This window comes from Scyliorhinus canicula, chromosome 1 (assembly GCF_902713615.1).
Source record: "Scyliorhinus canicula chromosome 1, sScyCan1.1, whole genome shotgun sequence".
NCBI classification, from domain to species: domain Eukaryota; kingdom Metazoa; phylum Chordata; class Chondrichthyes; order Carcharhiniformes; family Scyliorhinidae; genus Scyliorhinus; species Scyliorhinus canicula.
The window spans coordinates 175,500,919-175,523,831 of record NC_052146.1 but is presented as its reverse complement, the minus strand read 5'-3'; the positions used below and the strand labels follow the sequence as shown (position 1 = coordinate 175,523,831).

The 22,913-nt window shown below is 49.1% G+C and overlaps 1 protein-coding gene across 1 annotated transcript in view; it reads right to left on the bottom strand.

The window, feature by feature from the left end:
• The window catches only part of LOC119962740 (centromere protein J-like), a 168,038-nt gene that overhangs the window by 8,507 nt on the left and 136,618 nt on the right, over window positions 1–22,913 (bottom strand). Inside the window, exons 14-15 of the mRNA XM_038790792.1 lie at window positions 4,138–4,278; window positions 218–302 (exon numbers count right to left, since the gene is read on the bottom strand). Coding sequence (XP_038646720.1) covers window positions 218–302; window positions 4,138–4,278 — 226 coding nt within the window. The remainder of the gene's footprint in view (window positions 1–217; window positions 303–4,137; window positions 4,279–22,913) is intronic.

Genomic DNA, 22,913 nt, shown 5'->3' with positions numbered 1-22,913 from the left:
AGCTTTGGAACAGATGCTTGTGTGCGTATTATTTTTTTTAAAGATGCAGACAATTAAAGAGAGGGCTATACTTTTTTTACAGTTTTAGGGAAAGCTTAGATGGCTATGGAGTATCTTTCCAGGGCTAAGCAGAGAAAGAGCTAAGAAATGACTGATAAAAAACAAATCGAATGCAAATCATGAATCATTATTCACTTTGGCTTAATAAAACACCCACCTATCTGGTTATTGGGAAACTGTAACATCTCCATTCCATTTGGATATGTAGTATGAGTTGTCTTTGCATCAGCATAGTAGTAAATCTGCAAGAGTCCAGAAGATCTTACTTATTTTAGATACTCATTTCTTTAAGCAATTTTCATTTTGATTACTTCCTTCTGGTTTAGCTCACACAGCTAAATCGCTGGCTTTTAAAGCAGACCAAGCAGGCCAGCAGCACGGTTCGATTCCCGTACCAGCCTCCCCGGACAGGCGCCGGAATGTGGCGACTAGGGGCTTTTCACAGTAACTTCATTGAAGCCTACTCGTGACAATAAGCGATTTTCATTTTCCATATGCGAAGGCCCTTACTTTTGTTGATGTACAAACCATGTGTAGCGAGGTTCAACACGCGAAGCTGACACTGTGGGTGAGAAATTAAATTTGATGCATGCCTCATCTGCGTGATTGTATCATCTGGTGCGGATGTTTAGTGCCACTCGCTTCTTCTTAACACTGCTGGTTGTCTCTGCATTCAGCAGGGCAGCCCAGTAGCTTGTTCAGAAACAATGGTATGCAGCTAATGTGCTGTTGTCAAAGGCAATCTTCCTTTAATGGGAAGCTGCACTGAAGAATAATACCGCAATTCAAATGATGTCCAAGTGAACACCAGGGCAGAGAGAGGGTTCCAGCATGATGGACATAGCACTGGAGACATTAATAATGGAGGAAGTGGGTAGGATGATAGCGGCCATGGTTCCATGGGCGCTAGGAGGCCCTGATGAGGCACTCCCAGAAGGAGTGGGAGCAGGTGGATAGAGACGTCAAACCCTGGGTTCTGGACTCAAGGATCTGGTATCAGTCCAACGAGAACTCTAATAACCTTACAGAGAAGTAGAGAGCCACAGCACAGCACTATTGTAGAGGCACTGTCACTTGATCTGACACCTGTGGTTACCAGCTCAGATACTGGCACTGCACATACCCTGGAGGCCAATATAGAATTGAGATCAGCATATGGTGAGTCATGCGGTCAGGGGTAAAGGATGGTTAATTTGCCAGCTCTAACAATTTTGTACATCTTGACTAAATCTTCCCTTTAACTTCTTTTCTCTAAGGAAAACAACCCTTGCTTTTCCATTCTCATCAGGTAACTGCATTGCATTCTGTTAAATCTCCTCTGCACCATCCCCATGAATTCCTTTCCAAAGTTTGGGGTACAGATTTGGACACAATACTCTAGCTGAGATCTAATCAGCAATGTGTAAAGTTTTAAATTGACCTCCTTGGTCTTGTATTCTGATCGGAATAAAAATCTTTGCATATGGCCTGAAAATATAAGGGATTCTAAAAAGAGATTGTTTATTTCGTTCAGAGATGTATCAAATAATTAGATCTTGGATTTTCACGACTGAAGCAAGTAGCTCAAGTCTAGAAATTTTCTGACTTGGCATACCTGCCTCAGTTTAATGGATGCCTAGTGCATTTTCACGGTAACTTTATTGCAGTGTTAATGTAAGCCTATTTGTGATAAAGATTGTTATTAATCTGCGTGGGTTTCTCCGGGTGCTCCGGTTTCCTCCCACAGTCCAAAGATGTGCAGGTTAGGTGGATTGGCCATGATAAATTGCCCTTGGTGTCAAAAAAGGTTAGATGGGGTTACTGGGTTATGGGGATAGGGTGGAGGCATGGGCTTAAGTAGGGTGCTCTTTCCAAGTGCTGGTGCAGATTCGATGGGCCAAATGGCCTCCTTTTGCACTGTAAATTCTGTGATTCTATGAATCATCCCCCTCATACCTATAAGCCCCTTCCATATACCAGCCATGCCACTTCCGTAGCTACTTTCCCAGTATCTACCATGGGCAGATCTTAGGAGCCATGTGGGGATGACAATAATAAACTTTCAACTGTCTAATGGATCTCTCACTTGATATCTGCATACTTGATATGGAAAGACCTCACCAAGGGTCCTTCAACAGCACACTCCAAACCTGCAACCTCTACCACCTAGAAGGACAAAGGAACAGGAACATCGCCACCTGCCCATTCCCCTCCAAGCCACACGCTATCCTGACTGGGAACTATATTGTCGTTCCTTCACTGTCGCTGGGTCAAAGTCCTGGAACTCCTCCCTAATAGCATAGTTTGTGTACTTACACCACATGGACTGCAGCAGTTCAAGACCACCTTCTCAAGTAAAATTAGAGATGGTCAATAAAAATGCTAGCTTAGCCAGCGACTCCTAAATCCTGTAAAAGAATAACAAGCATTCTATTACTTTTCTACCACTTTGCTAGGTTGCCTATTCTTGGTTGTGAGAATTTGCCATTTCAGTTGCTGCCTGATGACTGGGAAGGCATGAATTAATAGGAACGAATGAGGTGATATACAATGGTGAATGATTGGTTACAACACAGCTTTGTATCAGCAAACATGGAGGTCGGTGTTTTGGGAAGAGTAGTGAATGGAAATTATGCTGGCCTATTAAGCTCCAAGAGGTGCTGGTCTTCTGACCATCTGTTTGTACACCCTGTTACATGGATAGTGAGTGCATCCTGAAATCTTGACCCTTCTATTGCTCTGCTCCTGCTGCCCCCAACAACAAATAATTTCTTAGTGAGAGGTAAGAACGCGGCTGTGAGCAATGAATATGTGGCGGGCTGTATTCATCACTTTTAATTTGTCTCAAATAATATCCATACCATCTTCTCACCTTATTTTCAATGAGTTTAAATTTAAATGGATGTCTCATCAAAAATGGTTTACCTAAATAAAGTGCCATGCCCCAGATAACCATAGTCTGCTTTCGCCTTTGAGGGGGGAGAGCTGACTGGTGGTGATTTAACCTCGTGATCACCAAACCTCAGGCGAGGGGCAAGGTTGAGAAGGTGGGGCCTTCATGAATAACATCCGCCAATACGGCAATTGAACCCATGCGGTTGGCCTTATTCTGCATCACAAACCAGCTGTGCAACCAACTGAGCTAAACCAGCCCCCAGTATGTGTTGCAAGATTCTGGGATAAGACCAAAGGCATAGGAGTACAATTAGGCCATTTGGCCCATCTAGTCTGCTCCGCCATTCAATCAGGCTGATAGGTTTCTCATCCCCATTCTCCTGCCTTCTCCTCATAACCCCTGGTCCCCTTATTAATCAAGAACCTATCTATCTCTGTCTTAAAGACACTCAGTGACTTGGCTTCCACAGCCTTCTGTGGCAATGAGTTCCACACATTCACCACTCTCTGGCTGAAGAAATTCCTCCTCATCTCTGTTTTAAAGGATTGTCCCTTCAATCTTAGGCTGTGCCCTTGGGTTCTAGATTATTCTCTCCACATCCTCTCCACATTCACTCCTTCTCGGTCTCTCAGTATTCTGTAAGTTTCAATGAGATCCCCCCTCATCCTTCTAAGTTCCATCAAGTACAGACCCAGAGTCCTCATTGGCTCCTCATGATATTCCGGGGATCATTCTTGTGAACCTCCTCTGGACCATCTCCAAGGCCAACACATCCTTCCTTCCATACAGGGCCCAAAACCGCTCACAATATTCCAAATGGGGTCTGACCAGAGCCGTATACAGCCTCAGAAGTACATCCCTGCTCTTGTATTCACTGAAATCACAGAGATTCCTCCAATATCGACAAGAAAGAGATTCAATTTAAAGATCAGGTTATGATAGTTGTATTTTTTATATTTTTTAAATTGTAAAAATCTAGGCTGTTTTATATTCTGAGAAACATAAGGAAGAAACCAATGGATTGATCTTTACGGTAAGTCTTGAAAGTTAAGGAGCTCAACATGAATAGATTATATTTTGAAACCATCGTCTGTAAAAATATGTCAAGGCAGTGATAAAGTGTTTTTTTAAATAATATTTGAATTAACTTGTGGTGTTTCCTGAGGCTTGCAACAACTACGGTAGACGATAATTGCACATACCACTTTCTGGTCTGGCATGAATGTTTTCATATCTCCATTGAAGAATGTGATAGTGACAGATTGGCCATCTGCACTGACCTCCTTTCTTGTGCCATTCCGAAAGGTGATGATTCGACTTCCATTCATCAAGAACTGCTCCAACTGGGCAGAAATAAGATAGATGGTCACCTTAACATAATAGATGTATCTTTCAATTTTGCCAATCTTTGACATATTTATTATGTAAATGTGGAAATTCTTTTTTTTTTTATAAATGTTTTTATTCAGTTTTCATATTTTATATTGAACAAATTACAAATTGTTAGGAGAGGAAAAAAAAAACAAACACGCAAAAATTAACATACATATTTACAGGTAAGCATCTTCGTAGTAGTAACTGCGCCCCCCCCCCCCCCCCCCCCCTCAACATGTTTATTTAGTTTGGTTTTGGGCCTTAGCTAGCCATCGAACCCCCGTAACGAACCTGTAGCCCCCTCCCGCTACCTTCCCCCGACTATTCCTCCTCTTGTACATTGGCCACAAATAGGTCCCGGAACAGTTGCATGAATGGCTCCCACGTTCTGTGGAAGCCGTCGTCCGACCCTCGGATGGCAAATTTGATTTTCTCCATTTGGAGAGATTCCGAGAGGTCGGACAGCCAGTCCGCAGCTCTGGGCGGTGCTGCTGACCGCCAGCCAAACAGGATTCTACGGCGGGCGATCAGGGAGGCAAAGGCAAGGGCGTCCGCCCTCCTCCCCAGGAATAGATCTGGCTGTTCTGAAACCCCGAAGACCGCCACTATCGGGCATGGCTCCACCCTCACTCCCACCACTTTGGACATAACCTCGAAGAAGGCTGTCCAGTACTCCACGAGTCTGGGGCAAGACCAGAACATGTGGGCGTGGTTGGCCGGGCCTCTTTGGCACCGTTCACATCTGTCTTCCACCTCCGGGAAGAACCTACTCATACGGGTTCTTGTTAAGTGGGCTCTATGTACCACTTTTAGTTGCGTCAGGCTGAGCCTTGCGCACGTGGAGGTGGAGTTGACCCTATGCAGTGCTTCGCTCCAGAGTCCCCACCCTATCTCCATCCCCAGGTCGTCCTCCCATTTCCTCCTTGTTGCGTCCAGTACGGTGTCGTCCCTATCTACCAGTCGGTCATACATGTCACTACAGTTCCCTTTCTCTAGGATACTTGCGTCCAGTAGGTCTTCCAGTAGTGTCTGTCGTGGCGGTTGTGGGTACGTCCTTGTCTCCTTTCGTAGGAAGTTTTTGAGCTGCAGGTACCGTAGCTCGTTCCCCCCAGCTAGCTGAAATTTCTCTGTCAGTTCGTCCAGTGTTGCGATCCTGTCGTCCGTGTATAGGTCCCTGACTGTCAGTGTCCCCCCGTCCTGCCTCCACCTTTTGAAGGTGGCGTCAGTCAGTGCTGGTGTGAACCTATGGTTGTTGCAGATGGGAGCCCTGTTCGACATTTTGGTCAGGCCAAGTTGCTGCCGCAGTTGGTTCCAGGATTGGAGGGTGGCTGTCACCACTGGGCTGCTGGAGTGTTTTTTGGGTGGGGATGGGAGTGCTGCCGTGGCGAGGGCCCGGAGGGAGGTTCCCATGCAGGAGGCCTCCTCCGCACGCACCCACTCAGCTTCTGGCTCCTGGATCCATCCCCTTACTCGCTCGGCTGTTGCTGCCCAGTGGTAGAATTGTAGATTCAGGAGGGCTAACCCTCCCCTGGTTTTTGTTTTTTGTAAGACCTTCTTTGGGATCCTAGCATTTTTACCCCCCCATACGAACGCCATGATGAGTTTGTCCAGCGCTTTGAAAAAGGCCTTGGGGATGTAGATCGGAATGGATCTAAACAGGAAGAGGAACCTGGGCAGTACGTTCATTTTGATCGTCTGAACTCTCCCCGCGAGGGAGAGCGGGAGTGTGTTCCATCTTTGCAGGTCCTTTTTAACTTCCTCCGTCAGGCTGGTGAGGTTCCATTTGTGGATCCCTTTCCAGTCATGGGCTATTTGGATCCCCAGGTAGCGGAATTTATGTCGGGCTTGTTTGAACGGCAGCCCCTTTAGTGCTGCCCCCCCCCCCCCCCCCCCCCCCCCCCTTGCAGGTGCACTGGGAAGATCTCACTTTTGCTCATGTTGAGTTTGTAGCCCGAGAAGGCTCCAAACTCTTTCAGGAGCGTGATGATTCCGTCCATGCTGCTTTGTGGGTCCGAGATATAGAGGAGCAGATCATCCGCATAGAGTGAGACTCTGTGCTCTCTACCTCCCCTTCGGATCCCCCTCCAATTTTTTGCTGCCCTGAGCGCGATTGCTAGCGGTTCAATTGCTAGTGCGAACAGCAGCGGGGACAGTGGGCATCCTTGTCTGGTGCCCCTGTGCAGCTGGAAGTATTGGGAGTTGGTATTGTTGGTCTGTACACTCGCCATGGGAGCGTTGTACAGGAGCTTTACCCAAGCGGTGAACCCTGTTCCAAGCCCGAACCGCTCCAGTACCTCTATGAGGTATTTCCACTCGACTCTGTCGAAGGCCTTTTCTGCGTCCAGGGAGACGATCACCTCTTGTGTCTCTCCCCGGAGGGGGTCATTATCACGTTCAGCAGGCGCCTGATGTTCGCGGTAAGCTGTCTACCTTTGACAAAGCCCGTCTGGTCCTCTGTGACCACCTCAGGTACACAGTCTTCTAGCCTTTTGGCTAGGATTTTGGCCAGTATTTTGGCGTCTGCGTTCAGCAGAGATATGGGTCTGTATGACCCACATTCCGTTGGGTCTTTGTCTTTATTAGGTATCAGCGAGATTGAGGCCTGTGCTAACGTGGGTGGCAGTGTGCCCCTAGCTAGCGAGTCTGTGAACATCTCCCGCAGGTGCGGGGCCAGCGCTGTCGCAAATTTTTTGTAGAAGTCCGCCGGGAATCCGTCCGGTCCCGGCGCCTTCCCCGCCTGCATGGAGCTAATGCTCTCCATGATCTCTCCCAGTGCTAGTGGTGCTTCCAGATCCCGTTTTCTGCCCTCTCCCACAACTGCTATGTCCAGTCCGTCAAGAAACTGGTTCATCCCAGCCTTCCCCGTTGGGGGCTCTGAGGTGTACAGCTCTTGGTAGAAGGCAATGTGGAAATTCTAAGAGCATTTGGTGATTCTATTGTTGTACCCAAAACTTGAAGTAACGTTACTCAAACTGAAATTCCATATGAGGAACAATCACACAAACAGAAACATTTGAATCCTTAAAATGTTGCACAATAACCAACTGTTAAAGGTTAAATGATACTCACAAACTTACTTAGAATAGAAATCAACAAGCATCTTTTTTGCAGCTAAGGAAAATAAGGAAAATTCATCTCCCATTCGAGTTATTCAAACATGATAAACAAATCGCAAAATTTATACTTCGCCCTCAAAGAAATGGCAGATGAACTGAATAGTTACTTTACACCAGTGGGATGCCAGAGCTCCAGGAGAACCAAGGGGGCAGAGGTGTGTGCAGTGGTCATCACTAAGGAGAAGGTTCTGGGGAAACTGAAACGTCTGAAGGTGGATAAGTCACCTGGACCGGATGGACTACACCCCAGGGTCCTAAAAGAGATAGCGGAGGAGGAGATTGTGGAGGCATTGGTGGTGATCTTTCAGGAATTACTGGAGGCAGGAAGGGTCCCAGAGGAATGGAAAGTGGCTAATGTAACACCACTGTTTAAAAGGGAGGCAGAAGACCGGAAATTATAGGCCGGTTAGCCTGACTTTGGTCATTGGTAAATTTTGGAGTCCGTTATTAAAGATGAGATCGCGGAGTACTTGGAAGTGCATGGTAAAATAGGAGTGAGTCAGCACGGCTTTGTCAAAGGGAGGTCATGTCTGACAATCTGTCAGAGTTCTTTGAGGAAGTAATAAGGAAGTTAGCCAAAGGAGAACCAGTGGATGTGAGTTATTTAGATTTCCAGAAGGCCTTTGACAAGATGCCGCATAAGAGATTTTTAAATAAGTTAAGAGCCCATGGTGTTAAGGGTAAGATCCTGGCATGGATGGAGGATTGGCTGACTGGCAGTAGGCAGAGAGTGGGGATAATGGGGTCTTTTTCAGGATGGCAGCCGGTGACTAGTGGTGTGCCTCAGGGGTCTGTGCTGCGACCACACCTTTTCACAGTATACATTAATGATCTGGAAGAAGGAACTGAAGGCACTGTTGCTAAGTTTGCAGATGGTACAAAGATCTGTAGAGGGGCAGGTAGTATTGAGGAAGCAGGCGGGCTGCAGAAGGACATGGACAGGCTAGGAGAGTGGGCAAAGAAGTGGCAGATGGAATACAATGTGGGAAAGTGTGAGGTTATGCACTTTGGAAGGAGGAATTTAGGCACAGACTATTTACCAAATGGGGAAATGCTTCGGAAAGCAGAAGCACAAAGGGGCTTGGGAGTCCTTGTTCACAATTCTCTTAAGGTTAACGTGCAGGTTCAGTCGGCAGTTAAGAAGGCAAATGCAATGTTAGCATTTATGACAAGAGGGCTAGAATATAAGACCAGGGATGTACTTCTGAGGCGGTATAAGGCTCTGGTCAGATCCCATTTGGAGTATTGTGAGCCGTCTTGGGCCCCATATCTAAGGAAGGATGTGCTGGCCTTGGAAAGGATCCAGAGGAGGTTCACAAGAATGATCCCTGGAATGAACAGCTTGTCGTATGATGAACGGTTGAGGACTCTGGGTCTGTACTCATTTTGTTTAGAAGGATGAGGGGGATCTTATTGAAACTTACAGGATACTGCGAGGCCTGGATAGATTGGACGTGGAGAGGATGTTTCCACTTGAAGGAAAACTTGAAGCAGAGGACACAATCTCAGACGAAAGGGATGATCCTTTAAAACAGAGATGAGGAGAAAGCTCTTCAGCCAGAGGGTGGTGAATCTGTGGAACTCTTTGCCGCATAAGGCTGTGGAGGCCTTGGGGACTTCCGGTGGCGGCGATGACGTAGGAAGCCACACATTTGGGAGCTCCCGTTTTAAACTGACTTTTCGGCTCTTTTTAGAGCCCAAAACGGAAATTTTTCGACGTCTCCCGGTGGGAGAAGGTGTGCTGATCGACTTTCCCCGCAGTCCATGACTCGAACTCGGAGTGGAAAGGGGGAAAAAACGGCAGCAGCTCCCCAGAAAAAACGGGGGAAGGAATCCAAGATGGCGGCCGGCGGAGCTCCAGAGGAGTGGAGGCTGTGGGCCCTGGAGCAACAAGCTGCTCTCCTGCGCTGTTTTGCAGACTTCAAGGCTGAGGTACTGAGCTCTCTGTAGGAAATGAACAAAAGGCTCTCGGAGATTCAGACGACCCAGGGTGCTGCTATCAAGGAGTTGCAGGCGCAGGCCACTGAACGAGAGGAGGAGGCCGGGATCCTCGTAAGGTGGAGGGGCACGAGGCACTCCACAAGAAGTGGCAGGAACGCTTCGAGGAGCTTGATCACCGCATGAGGCGGATAAATCTGCGGATCTTGGGCCTTGTGGAGGGGCTGGAGGGGTCGGACCTGACAACCTACGTGGCTACGATGCTGAACTCGCTAGTGGTGGCCGGGTCTTTCCATCTGCCCTTGGAGCTGGAGGGAGCACACAGAGTACTGGCCAGGAGGCCTAAGGAGAATGAACCCCTGCGTGCGGTGCTGGTGAGGTTGCACCGATACAGTGATCGGGAGAGTGTGCTGCGCTGGGCCAAGAAGGTGAAGAGCAGCAATTGGGAGAATGGGGTAGTACGGATCTACCAGGATTGGAGTGCGGAGGTGGCTAAGCGGCGGCCCGGGTTTAATCGGACGAAAGAGGTGCTTTACAAGAAAAAGATAAAGTTCGGAATGTTGCAGCCTGCGTGCCTGTGGGTAACTTATTCGGACCGGCATTATTATTTCGATTCCCCGGAGGAGGCATGGGCCTTCGTGCGGACGGAGAAACTGGACTTGAACTAGGGGTTGGGGGTTGCGGGGTCGGTTGTAATACTTTATTGCTAGATTCTGCTGTTGCTGTGTTCTTTTTTTTTGTACTTTTGCAATTTTGATATGGTTATCTATGGGGGTGTTGTTCTGTTATGTTTTTTTTGCTGTGGGGCATTGTTTGAGTTTTGTATCTTGCGGGGAGGGTTGGGGGGGTTTGTTGTATTCTATGTCGGGTTGTGGGTATGGAGTGGGGCTGGTATTTGGGAGCTACGTCAGAAGGGTGTGGTGGGGCAGTGCGAAAGCGCGGGCTTTCCTCTGGTTTCCCGCGCAGCGGGGTGGAGACGATGACGGGGGGGAGGCGGGGCCTTAACTGGTTCTTCCCCACGCTGGAGCGGTGCCTGGAGGAGGGATAGATTGGGGGATAATCCCACTTTGGGAGGGGTCGGGTTATTGGTGGGAGCTTCCGGGGTCAGCAGAAGTTAGCTGACCCACGGAAGTACAATGGAGGACGGTTCGCGGCTAGGAGGGTTCCTAGCCTGGGGGGGGGGGGGGGGATGGAGGGGGGGAAAGGGGAATACCGGGTTGCTTCTGGTAGGGTTAGGAAGGAGCTGGTGGGGGCCGGGGGGACAGAGGTGAGGTGTTGTCGCCGTGCGGACTGGGTCGGGCAGGGGGTGCTGGCCTGGGGCGGGCAGTCGACGGGCTATGGCTAGTCGACGGGGGAGGGGGCAGGACGCCCTGTGATTCGGTTGGTCACCTGGAATGCGAGAGGATTGAATGGACCGGTGAAGCGGTCGAGGGTACTTGCTCATCTGAAGGGGCTAAAGGCAGATGTGGCAATGCTTCAGGAGACCCACCTGAAGGTGGCGGACCAGGTCCGTCTGAGCAAGGGATGGGTGGGGCAGGTTTTCCACTCTGGGTTGGATGTGAAGAACCGGAGAGTGGCGATTCTGGTGGGGAAAAATGTGTCGTTTGAGGCATCGGAGGTGGTGGCGGATAAGGGGGGTAGGTATGTTATGGTTAGGGGCAGGCTACAAGGAGAAAAGGTGGTACTTGCAAGTGTGTATGCCCCAAATTGGGACGATGCGGGCTTTATGAGGCGTATGCTGGGACGGGTCCCGGATCTAGAGGTGGGAGGTCTGATCATGGGGGGGACTTCAATATGGTGTTGGATCCATCACTGGATCGGTCCAGCTCTAGGACGGGCAGGAGGCCGACGGCGGCCAAGGTACTGAGAGGGTTTATGGACCAGATGGGTGGGGTGGATCCATGGAGGTTTGTGAGGCCGAGGGCAAGGGAGTACTCTTTCTTCTCCCACGTACATAGGGTCTACTCTCGGATAGACTTCTTCGTGGTGAGTAGGGGACTGATTCCGAGAGTGGAGGAGGCCGAGTATTCGGCCATTGCAATCTCCGACCACGCTCCGCATTGGATAGAGTTGGAGATGGGGGAGGTGCGGGACCAGCGTCCGTTGTGGCGGTTGGATGTGGGGTTGTTGGTGGAGGAGGAAGTGTGTAGGAGGATCCGGGCAAGTATTGAGGGGTACCTCGAGGTGAATGATACGGGGGAGGTTCAGGTGGGGGTGGTCTGGGAGGGCCTGAAGACAGTGATTCGTGGGGAGCTGATATCCATCCGGGCACACAGGGAGAGGAGCGAGAGGAGTGAGAGGGATTGACTGGTGGGAAAGATGCTGGAGGTAGACAGGATGTACGCAGAGGCACCAGAGGAGGGACTGTTGGGGGAAATGCGCAGCCTGCAGGCTAAATTTGATTTGCTGACCACTAGAAAGGCGGAGGCACAGTGGAGGAAGGCACAAGGGGCAGTGTACGAACATGGTGAAAAGGCGAGTAGGATGCTGGCTCATCAGCTCCGCAAGCGGGATGCGGCTAAGGAAATTCCTGGAGTGAGAGACAAGAGTGGGAATGTGGTGCGGAAGGGGTTAGAGGTGAATGAGGTCTTCAAAGACTTTTACGGGGAACTGTACCGGTCGGAGCCAACGGGGGAGAGGAGGGGAATGGAGAGGTTCCTCGACGGGCTTTCTTTCCCGAAGGTGCAGGAGGAGCAGGTGGAGGGGTTGGGTGCGCCAATTGAGCTGGAGGAGCTAGTTCAGGGGATTGGGCATATACAGTCAGGGAAGGCACCGGGGCCGGATGGGTTCCCGGTGGAATTTTATAAAAAGTTTGTGGACCTAGTGGGCCCCTTGCTGGTGCGGACACTTAATGAAGCGTGGGAAGGGGGGGACTTTGCCCCCGACAATGTCGCAGGCGCTGATCTCGTTAATTTTAAAGCAGTGTGGTTCATACAGGCCCATATCTCTCCTCAACGTAAATGCCAAGGTGCTGGCAAAAATCCTGGCCACCAGGATAGAGGACTGTGTGCCAGGGGTTGTACACGAGGACCAGACAGGTTTTGTGAAGGGAAGGCAGCTGAACACGAATGTGCTGAGATTGTTGAATGTCATCATGATGCCGGCGATTGAGGGGGAGGCAGAGATAGTGGTGGCGCTGGATGCGGAGAAGGCCTTCGATAGAGTGGAGTAGGGGTACTTATGGGAGTTGTTGGGGAGGTTTGGATTTGGTGAAGGGTTTATTAGATGGGTAAGGCTGCTATAAGAGGCCCCGATGGCGTGCGTGGCCACGAATGGGAGGTCGGAGTACTTCCGGCTTTACCGAGGGACCAGGCAGGGTTGCCCCCTGTCCCCCTTGTTGTTTGCACTGGCAATCGAGCCGCTGGCGATGGCGTTGAGGGATTCAGAGAGGTGGAGAGGTTTGGTGCGAGGTGGGGAGGAACATAGGGTGTCGGTGTATGCCGATGACCTGTTACTGTATGTGGCGGACCCGGTGGGAGGGATGCCGGGGGTGATGGAGCTGCTAGCTGAGTTTGGGACCTTTTCAGGTTATAAACTAAATTTAGGCAAGAGTGAGGTGTTTGTGGTGCACCCTGGAGACCAGGAGGAAGGAATTGGTAGGCACCCGCTTAGGCGGGCAGGGGAGAGCTTTAGGTACCTGGGGGTGCAAGTGGCCAGGGACTGGGGGACTCTTCACAAACATAATTTCACCAGACTTGTAGATCAGATGGAGGAGGAGTTCAAGAGGTGGGACATGCTGCCATTGTCGTTGGCGGGGTGGGTGCAGTCCGTCAAAATGACAGTGCTTCCGAGGTTCTTGTTCCTCTTTCAGTGCCTGCCCATCTTTATCCCCAGGGCCTTCTTTAAGAGAGTGACTAGCAGTATTTTGAGCTTTGTGTGGGCACATGGGACTCCGAGAGTGAAGAGGGTGTTCCTGGAGCGAGGGAGGGATAGAGGCGGGCTGGCGCTGCCCCACCTTTTGGGGTACTATTGGGCAGCCAATGTGTCAATGGTGTGTAAATGGGTGATGGAGGGGGGAGGGGCGGCGTGGAAAAGAATGGAGATGGCGTCGTGTAGAGGTACGAGCCTGGGTGCCATGGTAACGGCGCCGTTGCCACTCTCCCCTAAGAGGTTTACCACGAGCCCGGTGGTGGTGGCGACTCTAAGAATCTGGGGACAGTGGAGACGGCATAGGGGGGAAACAGGGGGCTCGATGGAGGCTCCATTGGGTGGCAATCATCGGTTCATCCCAGGGAACAGGGATGGGGGATTTAGGGGGTGGCAAAGGATGGGCATCAGTAAATTGAGGGACCTGTTTATTGGCGGGAGGTTTGCGGGCCTGGGGGAACTGGAAGATAAATTTGGGCTTCCCCAAGGGAACATGTTCAGATACTTGCAGGTAAAGGCGTTTGCTAGGCGACAGGTAGAGGGATTCCCTTTGCTGCCCTCGCTGGGGACGATGGACAGAGTGCTTTCGGGGGTGTGGGTCGGAGAGGGGAAGGTGTCTGACATTTATAAGTTAATGCAGGAGGTGGAGGAGTCGTCAGTGGAGGAGCTGAAGGCTAAATGGGAGGAGGAACTCGGGGAGCAGATAGAGGACAGGACTTGGGTGGATGCCTTGGAGAGAGTCAACTCTTCCTCCTCATGTGCGAGGCTTAGTCTCATCCAATTTAAGGTGCCGCACCGGGCCCACATGTCCGGGACTAGGATGAGTAGGTTCTTTGGGGGTGAGGACAGGTGCACCAGATGTTCGGAGAGTCCAGCGAACCACGCCCATATGTTCTGGGCATGCCCAGCACTGGAAGAATTCTGGAAGGGGGTGGCGGGGATGGTGTCGAGGGTGGTTGGATCCAGGGTCAAACCAGGGTGGGGACTTGCGATTTTTGGAGTTGCAGTAGAGCCGGGAGTGCAGGAGGTGAAAGAGGCCGGTGTCCTGGCCTTTGCGTCCCTAGTAGCCCGACGAAGGATCTTGCTGCAGTGGAAGGATGCGAGGCCCCCAAGTGTGGAGACCTGGATCAGTGACATGGCAGGATTTATAAAATTGGAAAGGGTCAAATTTGCCCTGAGAGGATCAATACAAGGGTTCTATAAACTATGGCAGCCTTTTCTGGACTTCCTGGCTCAAAGATAGGTATCTTGGTCAATAGCAGCAGCAACCCGGGGAGGGGGACGGGGTTCCTTATTGTAGTTTCTATTATGTAACTTAATATTGTGTTAATTTGCGTTGTTATTAATATGCTGTGTTGTTCATGGAGGTGGGGCGAATGTTTATGATTGATAATATTATTGTTATTTTTGGTATTTTATTATGGTTCGTTGTTGTTGTATAAATTCAAAATTTTTCAATAAAATTTTTTTTTTAAAAAAAGGCTGTGGAGGCCAAATCACTGAGTGTCTTCAAGACAGAAATAGATAGGTTCTTGATCAGTGAAGGGATCAGGGGTTATGGGGAGGAGGCAGGAGAATGGGGATGAGAAAAATATCAGTCATGATTGATTGGCGGAGCAGACTCGATGGGCCGAGTAGCCCAATTCTGCTCTTAGTCTTATGGGCACAGAGCAGATTCAGGTCAGAAAACTGTTCTACATCTTGCTGATTTTATGCCCTCTCAAAGTCAATTGCAGGAGTATATATTGAGCATTCTTACTGGATGGATTAGGCTATAATTGGGGCTAAAATCCAAATAACCAGGTTGTGTAATCGATTACTTAATAATGAGGCAATTACACTATTATTTTGCTAATTAAAATCCATATTATAATGAATAACATAAGAATATTAGTATGCGGGGGGTGGGTGCGGTGGGTGTAAAATTAGTTGGGGCCAGAAAGCACAGACGGTCGTGAGCAATTTTGGATAATGGACACTTGACCTGTAGGATGTTGCTGAATGAAATTCTTGTTATTCTAAAGACTAATGATTCAAAATACCACACAGTTCAAAATAAAACACCTCCAGCCTATTATCATTAATATTTTTCATGAGCACAGTTTACTGATTTGGGGGGGATTCAAATGATGAATACATAGGAAAACAACTCAACAGTGGATTTAGAAATGGTATGGCCAACACATTTTAGAGTTTCCGCACCTCAAAATTTCTCACTGCACCACTGGCCCCCTCCTTCAAAACTCTCACAATATGAGTGCAAGTTGGGACTGGTGTGTAATCCAAAGGATATAGTCGGACACTGTCCTGACTGAGGCTTCTCTTGCTTGGCAGAACTCAGTCAGATCCAGGTCTCTGTATCAAAGCTCTGCCTTGCCTGTTTCGTAAGGGAAGGGGGTTGGTGGGTGCCCTACTAGTGATCGAGAAGACTGTAATAGTGCTCCAAGGGCCTGAGTGGAGATGTAATGGTTGGGATGAAATAATTTCAACAATAATTTCCTAGTTACTGACTGGAAAGCGACCAATGCAGACTCATGTTCATTCATGCTTCTGTTCATTGTTTCCGCAGAATCCAGCACAAGTGCCTTCTGGATGAAACAAGCAAAGTTGCTTTCATTCTGGAAATCACACAACTAAGAAGGAGGATAAGAAGCGCTTGTCGCCGCCAGACTGAGCTAAAGGAAGAGCCTGATCCTGATGTTAAAGCACCAGTAGGGCCTCTCAAGACACAGAAGCTGTAGCTGACAAAGCGATTGAGCAGAGGAGTCTGGCAAGACCAAGGACGTACAGAAGATGCCTCTCATACCTCAAAATGATCATGAGACAATGCCATAGGTGCCTTACAGGTCTAGAGATGTCACATTTACCACATTCTCCAGGAGAAGTTGATGACACAGGGACCGAGGGCCATCTATTGTCAATGGCTCTAAAAGTGACCGCCGCTCTGAACCGCTTGGCGAGTGACTTATTCCAGGGTTCCACTGGGGACCTCAGCGATATTTTGCAAGCATCTGCTCAGAAATGCATTCAAGAGATTATGGATGTCTGGTTTAGCAAGGCACCCAATTCTCCCGAAATAAGCCAGCCAGGTTGCAAGAGTAGTGGGACTTGTATTGATCTCAGGATTTCCAAATGTTAAGGGTGCCATTGACTGCACTTATGTGACTAAGAGTGCCCAGGTAGTAGCCACTGCAATTAATCTACAGGAAAGAGTTCTACTCCATCAACGTGGAGTTGGTCAACAACCACCAGAAACATTATATGCAGGTATGTTTGACATAATCTAGGAATCTCCCATGCCGGAGGAGGTGGTGGAAGCAGGGATGATAGTGACATTTAAGGGGCATCTTGACAAATACATGAATAGGATGGGAATAGAGGGATACGGAACCAGGAAGTGTAGAAGATTTTAGTTTAGACGGGCAGCATGGTCGGCACGGGCTTGGAGGGCCGAAGGGCCTGTTCCTGTGCAATTTCTTTGTTCTTTGGCACATACATCTCGAGTCACACACAGGTGCCACAGATATTAGTGGGCTTTCAGCGATCCAGGATTAGCTCCTCAGTGACAAAGGCCACCTGCAAAAGATGTGGTTTGATGATGCACATGTGGCAGCCACAAAGAGCCTTAGGGGAGAGGGATAACGCTGCTCGTTTTGCAACACACTTATTGGTTAAGCAGACCATTGGCATCTTGAGGATGTGTTATCGATGTCTGGACAGGTCAGGCTGCACTCTCCAGTAGTCTCCCCAGAGGGTCTCCCACATCATGCTACACTCTACATGACCTACCGCTTGAAAGGCGTGGCGGTCTTACCAGAACGAGAGATGGAGGAGCTGCCTATCTCGTCCGATGATGAGGGCGTCAGAAAGGGCTGAACTTGACTAGGGTGAGGAAACTGAGGCTCCAGAGGGAGAGGCCATAGCACTGGCCAGATGAGGCAGACATGCACGTGTCATGCTTAGAGCCACTAGGTTCCAGATGGAATAGTCCATGCAAAGCTTTTTAGACAGTGCCCTCCATGCTGGGTCAACCTTGGCTGTGATCATAATCATCTCAATGCACCACATCCACCCCTGAATGAAGAATTGCAATTTGTGTCACAATGTCCTCATCCTTGGAATGAATGGCAGCCTCAGGAGCTTGTGACATTTCTGTTATGGGATAATAACTGCAAACTGGGCATTTTTTCAGCAGAGCTGAGATGGTGCAGCTTTTTCAGGCATCTGGCGAATATTCCACTGTCTATGGCTGCCTTCGAGAGACAGGAGCAGCACTGAAATCCACAGTATGCCTGCAGTCTGGTAAGGCACCTTGAGGAGGACAATTTTTTGATTTGATTTGATTCTGATTTGATTTGATTTATTGTCACATGTACCAAGTACAGTAAAAAGTATTTTTCTGCGACCGAGGGAACGTATACAGTACATACACAGCAGACAAAAAGAATAATCAACAGAGAACATTGACAAATGGTACATAGATCATAGAATTTACAGGCAGAAGGAGGCCATTTGGCCCATCGAGTCTGCACCGGTTCTTGGAAAGAGCACCCTACCCAAGGTCAACACCTCCACCTTATCCCCATAACCCAGTAACCCCACCCAACACTAAGGACAATTTTGGACACTAAAGGCAACTTAGCATGGCCAATCCACCTAACCTACACATCTTTAGACTGTGGGAGGAAACCGGAGTACCCGGAGGAAACCCACGCACACATGGGGAGGATGTGCAGACTCCGCACAGACAGTGACCCAAGCCGGAATCGAACCTGGGGCCCTGGAGCTGTGAAGCGATTGTGCTATCCACAATGCTACCGTGCTGCCCTACATCAACAAACAGTGCGGAATAAGATGCCAAACAAAGCAAATACATGAGCAAGAACAGCATAGGGCGTCATGAATAGTGTTCTTGTAGCTGCGGGGAAGAAGCTGTTCCTATTTCTGGATGTGCGGGTCTTTCAGACTTCTGTACCTTCTGCCTGATTGAAGGGTCTGGAAGAAGGCAATGCCTGGGTGGGGGAGGTCTCTGATAATGCTGTCTGCCTTCCTGAGGCAGCGGGAGGTGTAGATAGAATCAATATGGGGGTGGCAAGCTTGTGTGATGCATTGGGCTGAGTTCACCACACTCTGCAGCTTCTTGCGATCTTGGACCGAGCAATTGCCATACAGGCTGATGCCGCCAGATAGGGTCGCACATCTCTTGAGGTTTGTGAGAGTCGATGCAGACATACCAAATTTCTTTAGCTTCCATAGGAAGTAGAGACGTTGTTGGGCTTTCTTGACTATTGCATCAACGTGAGTGGACCAGGACAGACTGTTGGTGATGGTGACTCCCAGGAACTTAAAGCTATTGACAATCTCCACTTCGGAGCCATTGATGCAGACGGGGTTTTGTGTCGTGCTACGCTTCCTGAAGTCGATGATCAGTTCCTTGGTCTTTCCGACTTTACAAGAGCGATTGTTTTTTGTGCACCATGCAACCAAGTGATTTATCTCCCTCCTGCAGTCTGATTCGTCGTTGTTTGTGATTCGCCCCACCACAGTCGTATAATCCGCAAACTTATAGATTGAGTTAGAGTTAAATTGGTCTGCGCAGTCATGTTAAATTAATTGCCGCACAGTCATGTTTGTATAGGGAGTATAGTAGAGGACTGAGCACACATCCTTGTGGAGCCCCGATGTTGAGAACTATTGTAGAGGAGATGTTGTTGCCTATCCTGACAGATTGTGGTCTGTTGATGAGGAAGTCAAGGATCCAGCTGCACAGGGAGGGGTTAAGTCCAATATTGCAGTTTGATTATTAGTCTCATTAGGATAATGGTGTTGAAGGCGGAGCTGTAGTCTATGAACAGCAGTCTGACGTAGGTGTCCTTGTTGTCAAGGTGTTCGAGTGTTGATTGTAGAGCCAGGGAGATAGCATCTGCTGTGGACCGGTTGCGGTGATAGGCAAACGGCAGTGGATCAAGACTGGGAGACTGGCAGTAATCCGTCTCGTGACTAGCCGCTTGAAGCATTTCATGATAACAGATGTCTGGTCACCGGTCGGTAGTCGTTGAGACAGGCTGCCTTGTTCTTCTTTGGTACTGATATTATGATGGTCTTCTTGAAGGAGGTGGGGACCTCGGAGCGGAGGAGTGAGGTGTTGAAGATATCTGTGAATACACTCGCCAGCTGGTCTGCGCAGGCTCTGAGTGCTTGTCCAGGGACTCCGTTGGGGCCCATCGCTTTCCGCGGATTCACTTTCAAGAAGGCAGCTCTTAACTCTGAGGTTGTAATAGTGGGTATGGGTGCGTCCAGGGCTGTTGGGGCGGGTGGCACTGATGCATTGGCTGACTGCTCAAAGCGGGCACAGAACTTGTTCATATCATTGTGTAGGGATGCTCCAGCCCCAGGTATTCTGCCTGGCCTTGCTTTATAGCCTGGGGACCCAATTACTGGGTTCTCGCCTTCATGTGTAAGGTTGATTCTGAATCTGCACTGCCTATTGTCTGCACAGGTAATCATACAGGCAGATCAAATTTTTAAGCCCCACTGTCCCCTACACTAGATAATTCTTCAATATGCAGTTATTTGTAACTCTCAGTACTGGATGTGAGGCTACACTTCATCTCACCTTTCAATGGACTGTGAAAGCCTCAGGAGCTGCACAGTCTGATATCTATCAAGTTGTAACGACCGTACCTTTGTTTGGAGTCTCTCAGTGTTTCACGCTGCTTAGCCATGGCATCTGTGGACCCAAAATAAAATGGTAACGCTCCATCTGGGCCTTAAGGACCCCAATTGTTGATAATAAAGAGCACACATCAGAGATGTTTTGGAGCCTCACTCTGACCCCATTTGAGGCTTCTTAGCTTTTATTCCAACAGTCTCACAAATTCATATGGACCCCAAGAGTACAGCTCCAACAACACTCAAGAAACTCGACACCATCCAGGACAAAGCAGCCCGCTTGATTGCTCCAGTTTCCACAAACATCCAAACCTCCACCACCAACAAACAGTGGCAGCCGTGTGTACCATCTACAACTTGCACTGCAGTAACTCACCAAGGTTCCTTAGACAGCACCTTCCGAACCCACGACCACAACATCATATCAATTGACCATCTCAGAGCTGGCAGAGGGGTTTAATGTGGTGAGATGCTAGCCGCACCTTCTGGCCCAGAGCTGCATCTTCCCATGTTGAAATCGGACACCTTGGGGCCTCTGCACACAACCCTTAGCTTGCACAGTTGTAACCATATAGCAGGAGTCACAAGGTTCAGCATGTATCAGTGAGGTTCATTGCTCAAAATCATGGAGTTTGGATGGTGGGAACAGTTGGAGTGGTGGACGTGATGTAACGCTGCAGATAGACAGGAATGCATAACAGTTCTGAGTTTAGGTTTGTACAGTAGTCCCCCGTTATACCGCGCTCCGCAATACCGCGGTTCACGATATACCGCGGGGGGGCTTATGGACCCCAACTGTCAATTGTGTCAATTTCAGCGGCCGGCTCACTTTGATCCGGAGAGGGAAGCTGCTCTCTCACTGAAACAATCAGCCGGCCGCTGAAATTGACACTGCCGGCTGCTCTCTCCCTCCAATCCAACTTTTAAGTTTTAATGTTTCTGATTGGAGGGAGAGAGCAGCCGGCAGTGTCAATTTCAGCGGCCGGCTCACTTTGATCCGGAGAGGGAAGCTGCTCTCTCACTGAAACAATCAGCCGGCCGCTGAAATTGACACTGCCGGCTGCTCTCTCCCTCCAATCAGAAACATTAAAACTTAAAAGTTGGATTGGAGGGAGAGAGAGCAGCGGGCAGTGTCAATTTCAGCGGCCGGCTGATTGTTTCAGTGAGAGAGCAGCTTCCCTCTCCGGCCGCTGAAATTGACACTGTTTTAATTAGATCCACGATGGGGGTTTTAAATTTATTTAAAAATCTATGCTAGCGCTTCCCATTGTGAGTCTACGGGGGTCTGACCTCTCCCCCCGCCCCCCGTAGACTCTCAATGGGAAGCGCTAGCATAGATTTTTAAATAAATTTAAAACCCCCATCGTGGATATCCGCGGCTCGGATGCAACGCGGGTGGCTGTCTTGGACCCCAACACCCGCGTTATAAAGGGGGACTACTGTATTTAATGCATGTTCAAGGCTGATGGGAAGTGCACTGACTCCATGCACGTCATCACTCAATCCTACACGATCCACATTGTGCACAGTGTCATAATATCCACTTATGTATATAATGAGATGCAGACAGGCAGTAATTGACACATAGGATGACCAGTAAGCATACAACACAGTACAGCCAATTACCAGACAGGACACTGCCACTATAAAGCCAGAGGGACTAGGTTTCCCGTTCTCTCGGGACCCAGCTACTGAGACAATCAGAGTCCATGAGCTAGCCAGTGCAAACACCATGCAGTAGCCAGTAAGTCTGGTCAGGCTACTACAAGGTCACCAGTCAGATCAGTATAGTGTTGACCCACAGCTGAATATGTATAGCAGTTCTATAATTGAATAAAACAGTGTTGGATCTTCTCCAGTGTTAGACGTCTGTTTCTAACTTCCCTGCATCGAGTGCAGTCCACATCGAACCAACCTGCCTAACACATCACACAGTACAATGCAGAAGCACTGGGGACTAAAGCAATTTCCAGGTTCTAAACTCACAAGGCAACATTTATTAATGTCTGAAGCAGGACTCAGAGATACCTTGGCTAACCATCAAGTTCTTGAGGCAGAGGCTTAACTCATGTTGATACTGTGTAGAAAACAGTCAGGCACTGTAATGAGATGGTTCGAGAACCAGAAAATAGAGGCACAGTTGATGGGACATCTGGGAGGAGGGGAGATATCTGTGACACTTGACTGATCACAGAACATATAATCACATAGAAGAGGCTTACACAACATGAGAAGTGGTCTGATTGAAAATCAATTTACATTTGTGCACACTATGTATAGATCGTGACCACCCATTTTATCATTATGCTCCTAATTTATCTTAATTTCCCATTCCCTACCGCTATGTCTTGGTGCATCTCCAATATCTACAGCAGGGGTAGAGACAGACGGCTACACCCTGTTGTCTGTGATGATGTTAGCGAGGCTGAGACGAGGAGGGGTCTGGCTTGCTTTGGTCTCCTGATGTGGGGCAGGTGCACCCTCCTCGCCTGTGGAGCTGCAACTTATGGGTTACAGGCAGAGGGTATTGGGATCAGCTGGACCTTCTCAGAGTCATCTGGGTGGAAGGACCCTGGATGTCCAGCTTTTTTTAAAAAATTCATTTACGGATTGTGGGCGTCACTAATTAGGCCAACATTTGTTGCCCATCCCTAGTTGCCCTTCAGAAGGTGGTGGTGAGTTGTCTTCTTGAACCGCTGCAGTCCTTGAGGGTATGGAGGGAATTCAAGGATGTTGCCCCAGCGACAGTGAAAGAATGCCAATATAGTTCCAAGTCAGGGTGGTGAGTGATTTGGAAGGGAACCTGGGTGGGGTTCCCAGGTATCTGTTGCTCTTGTCCTTCTAGTTGGTAGTGGCCGTGCGTTTGGAAGCTGCTGTCTAAGGAATCTGTGCATCTTGTAGATGGTACACACAGCTGCCACTGCTTGTCACTGGTGGCGGTTTGAATGCTTGTGGAAACGGGAGCAATCAAGCGGGCTGCTTTGTCCTGAATGGTGTTGAGCTTCTTCAGT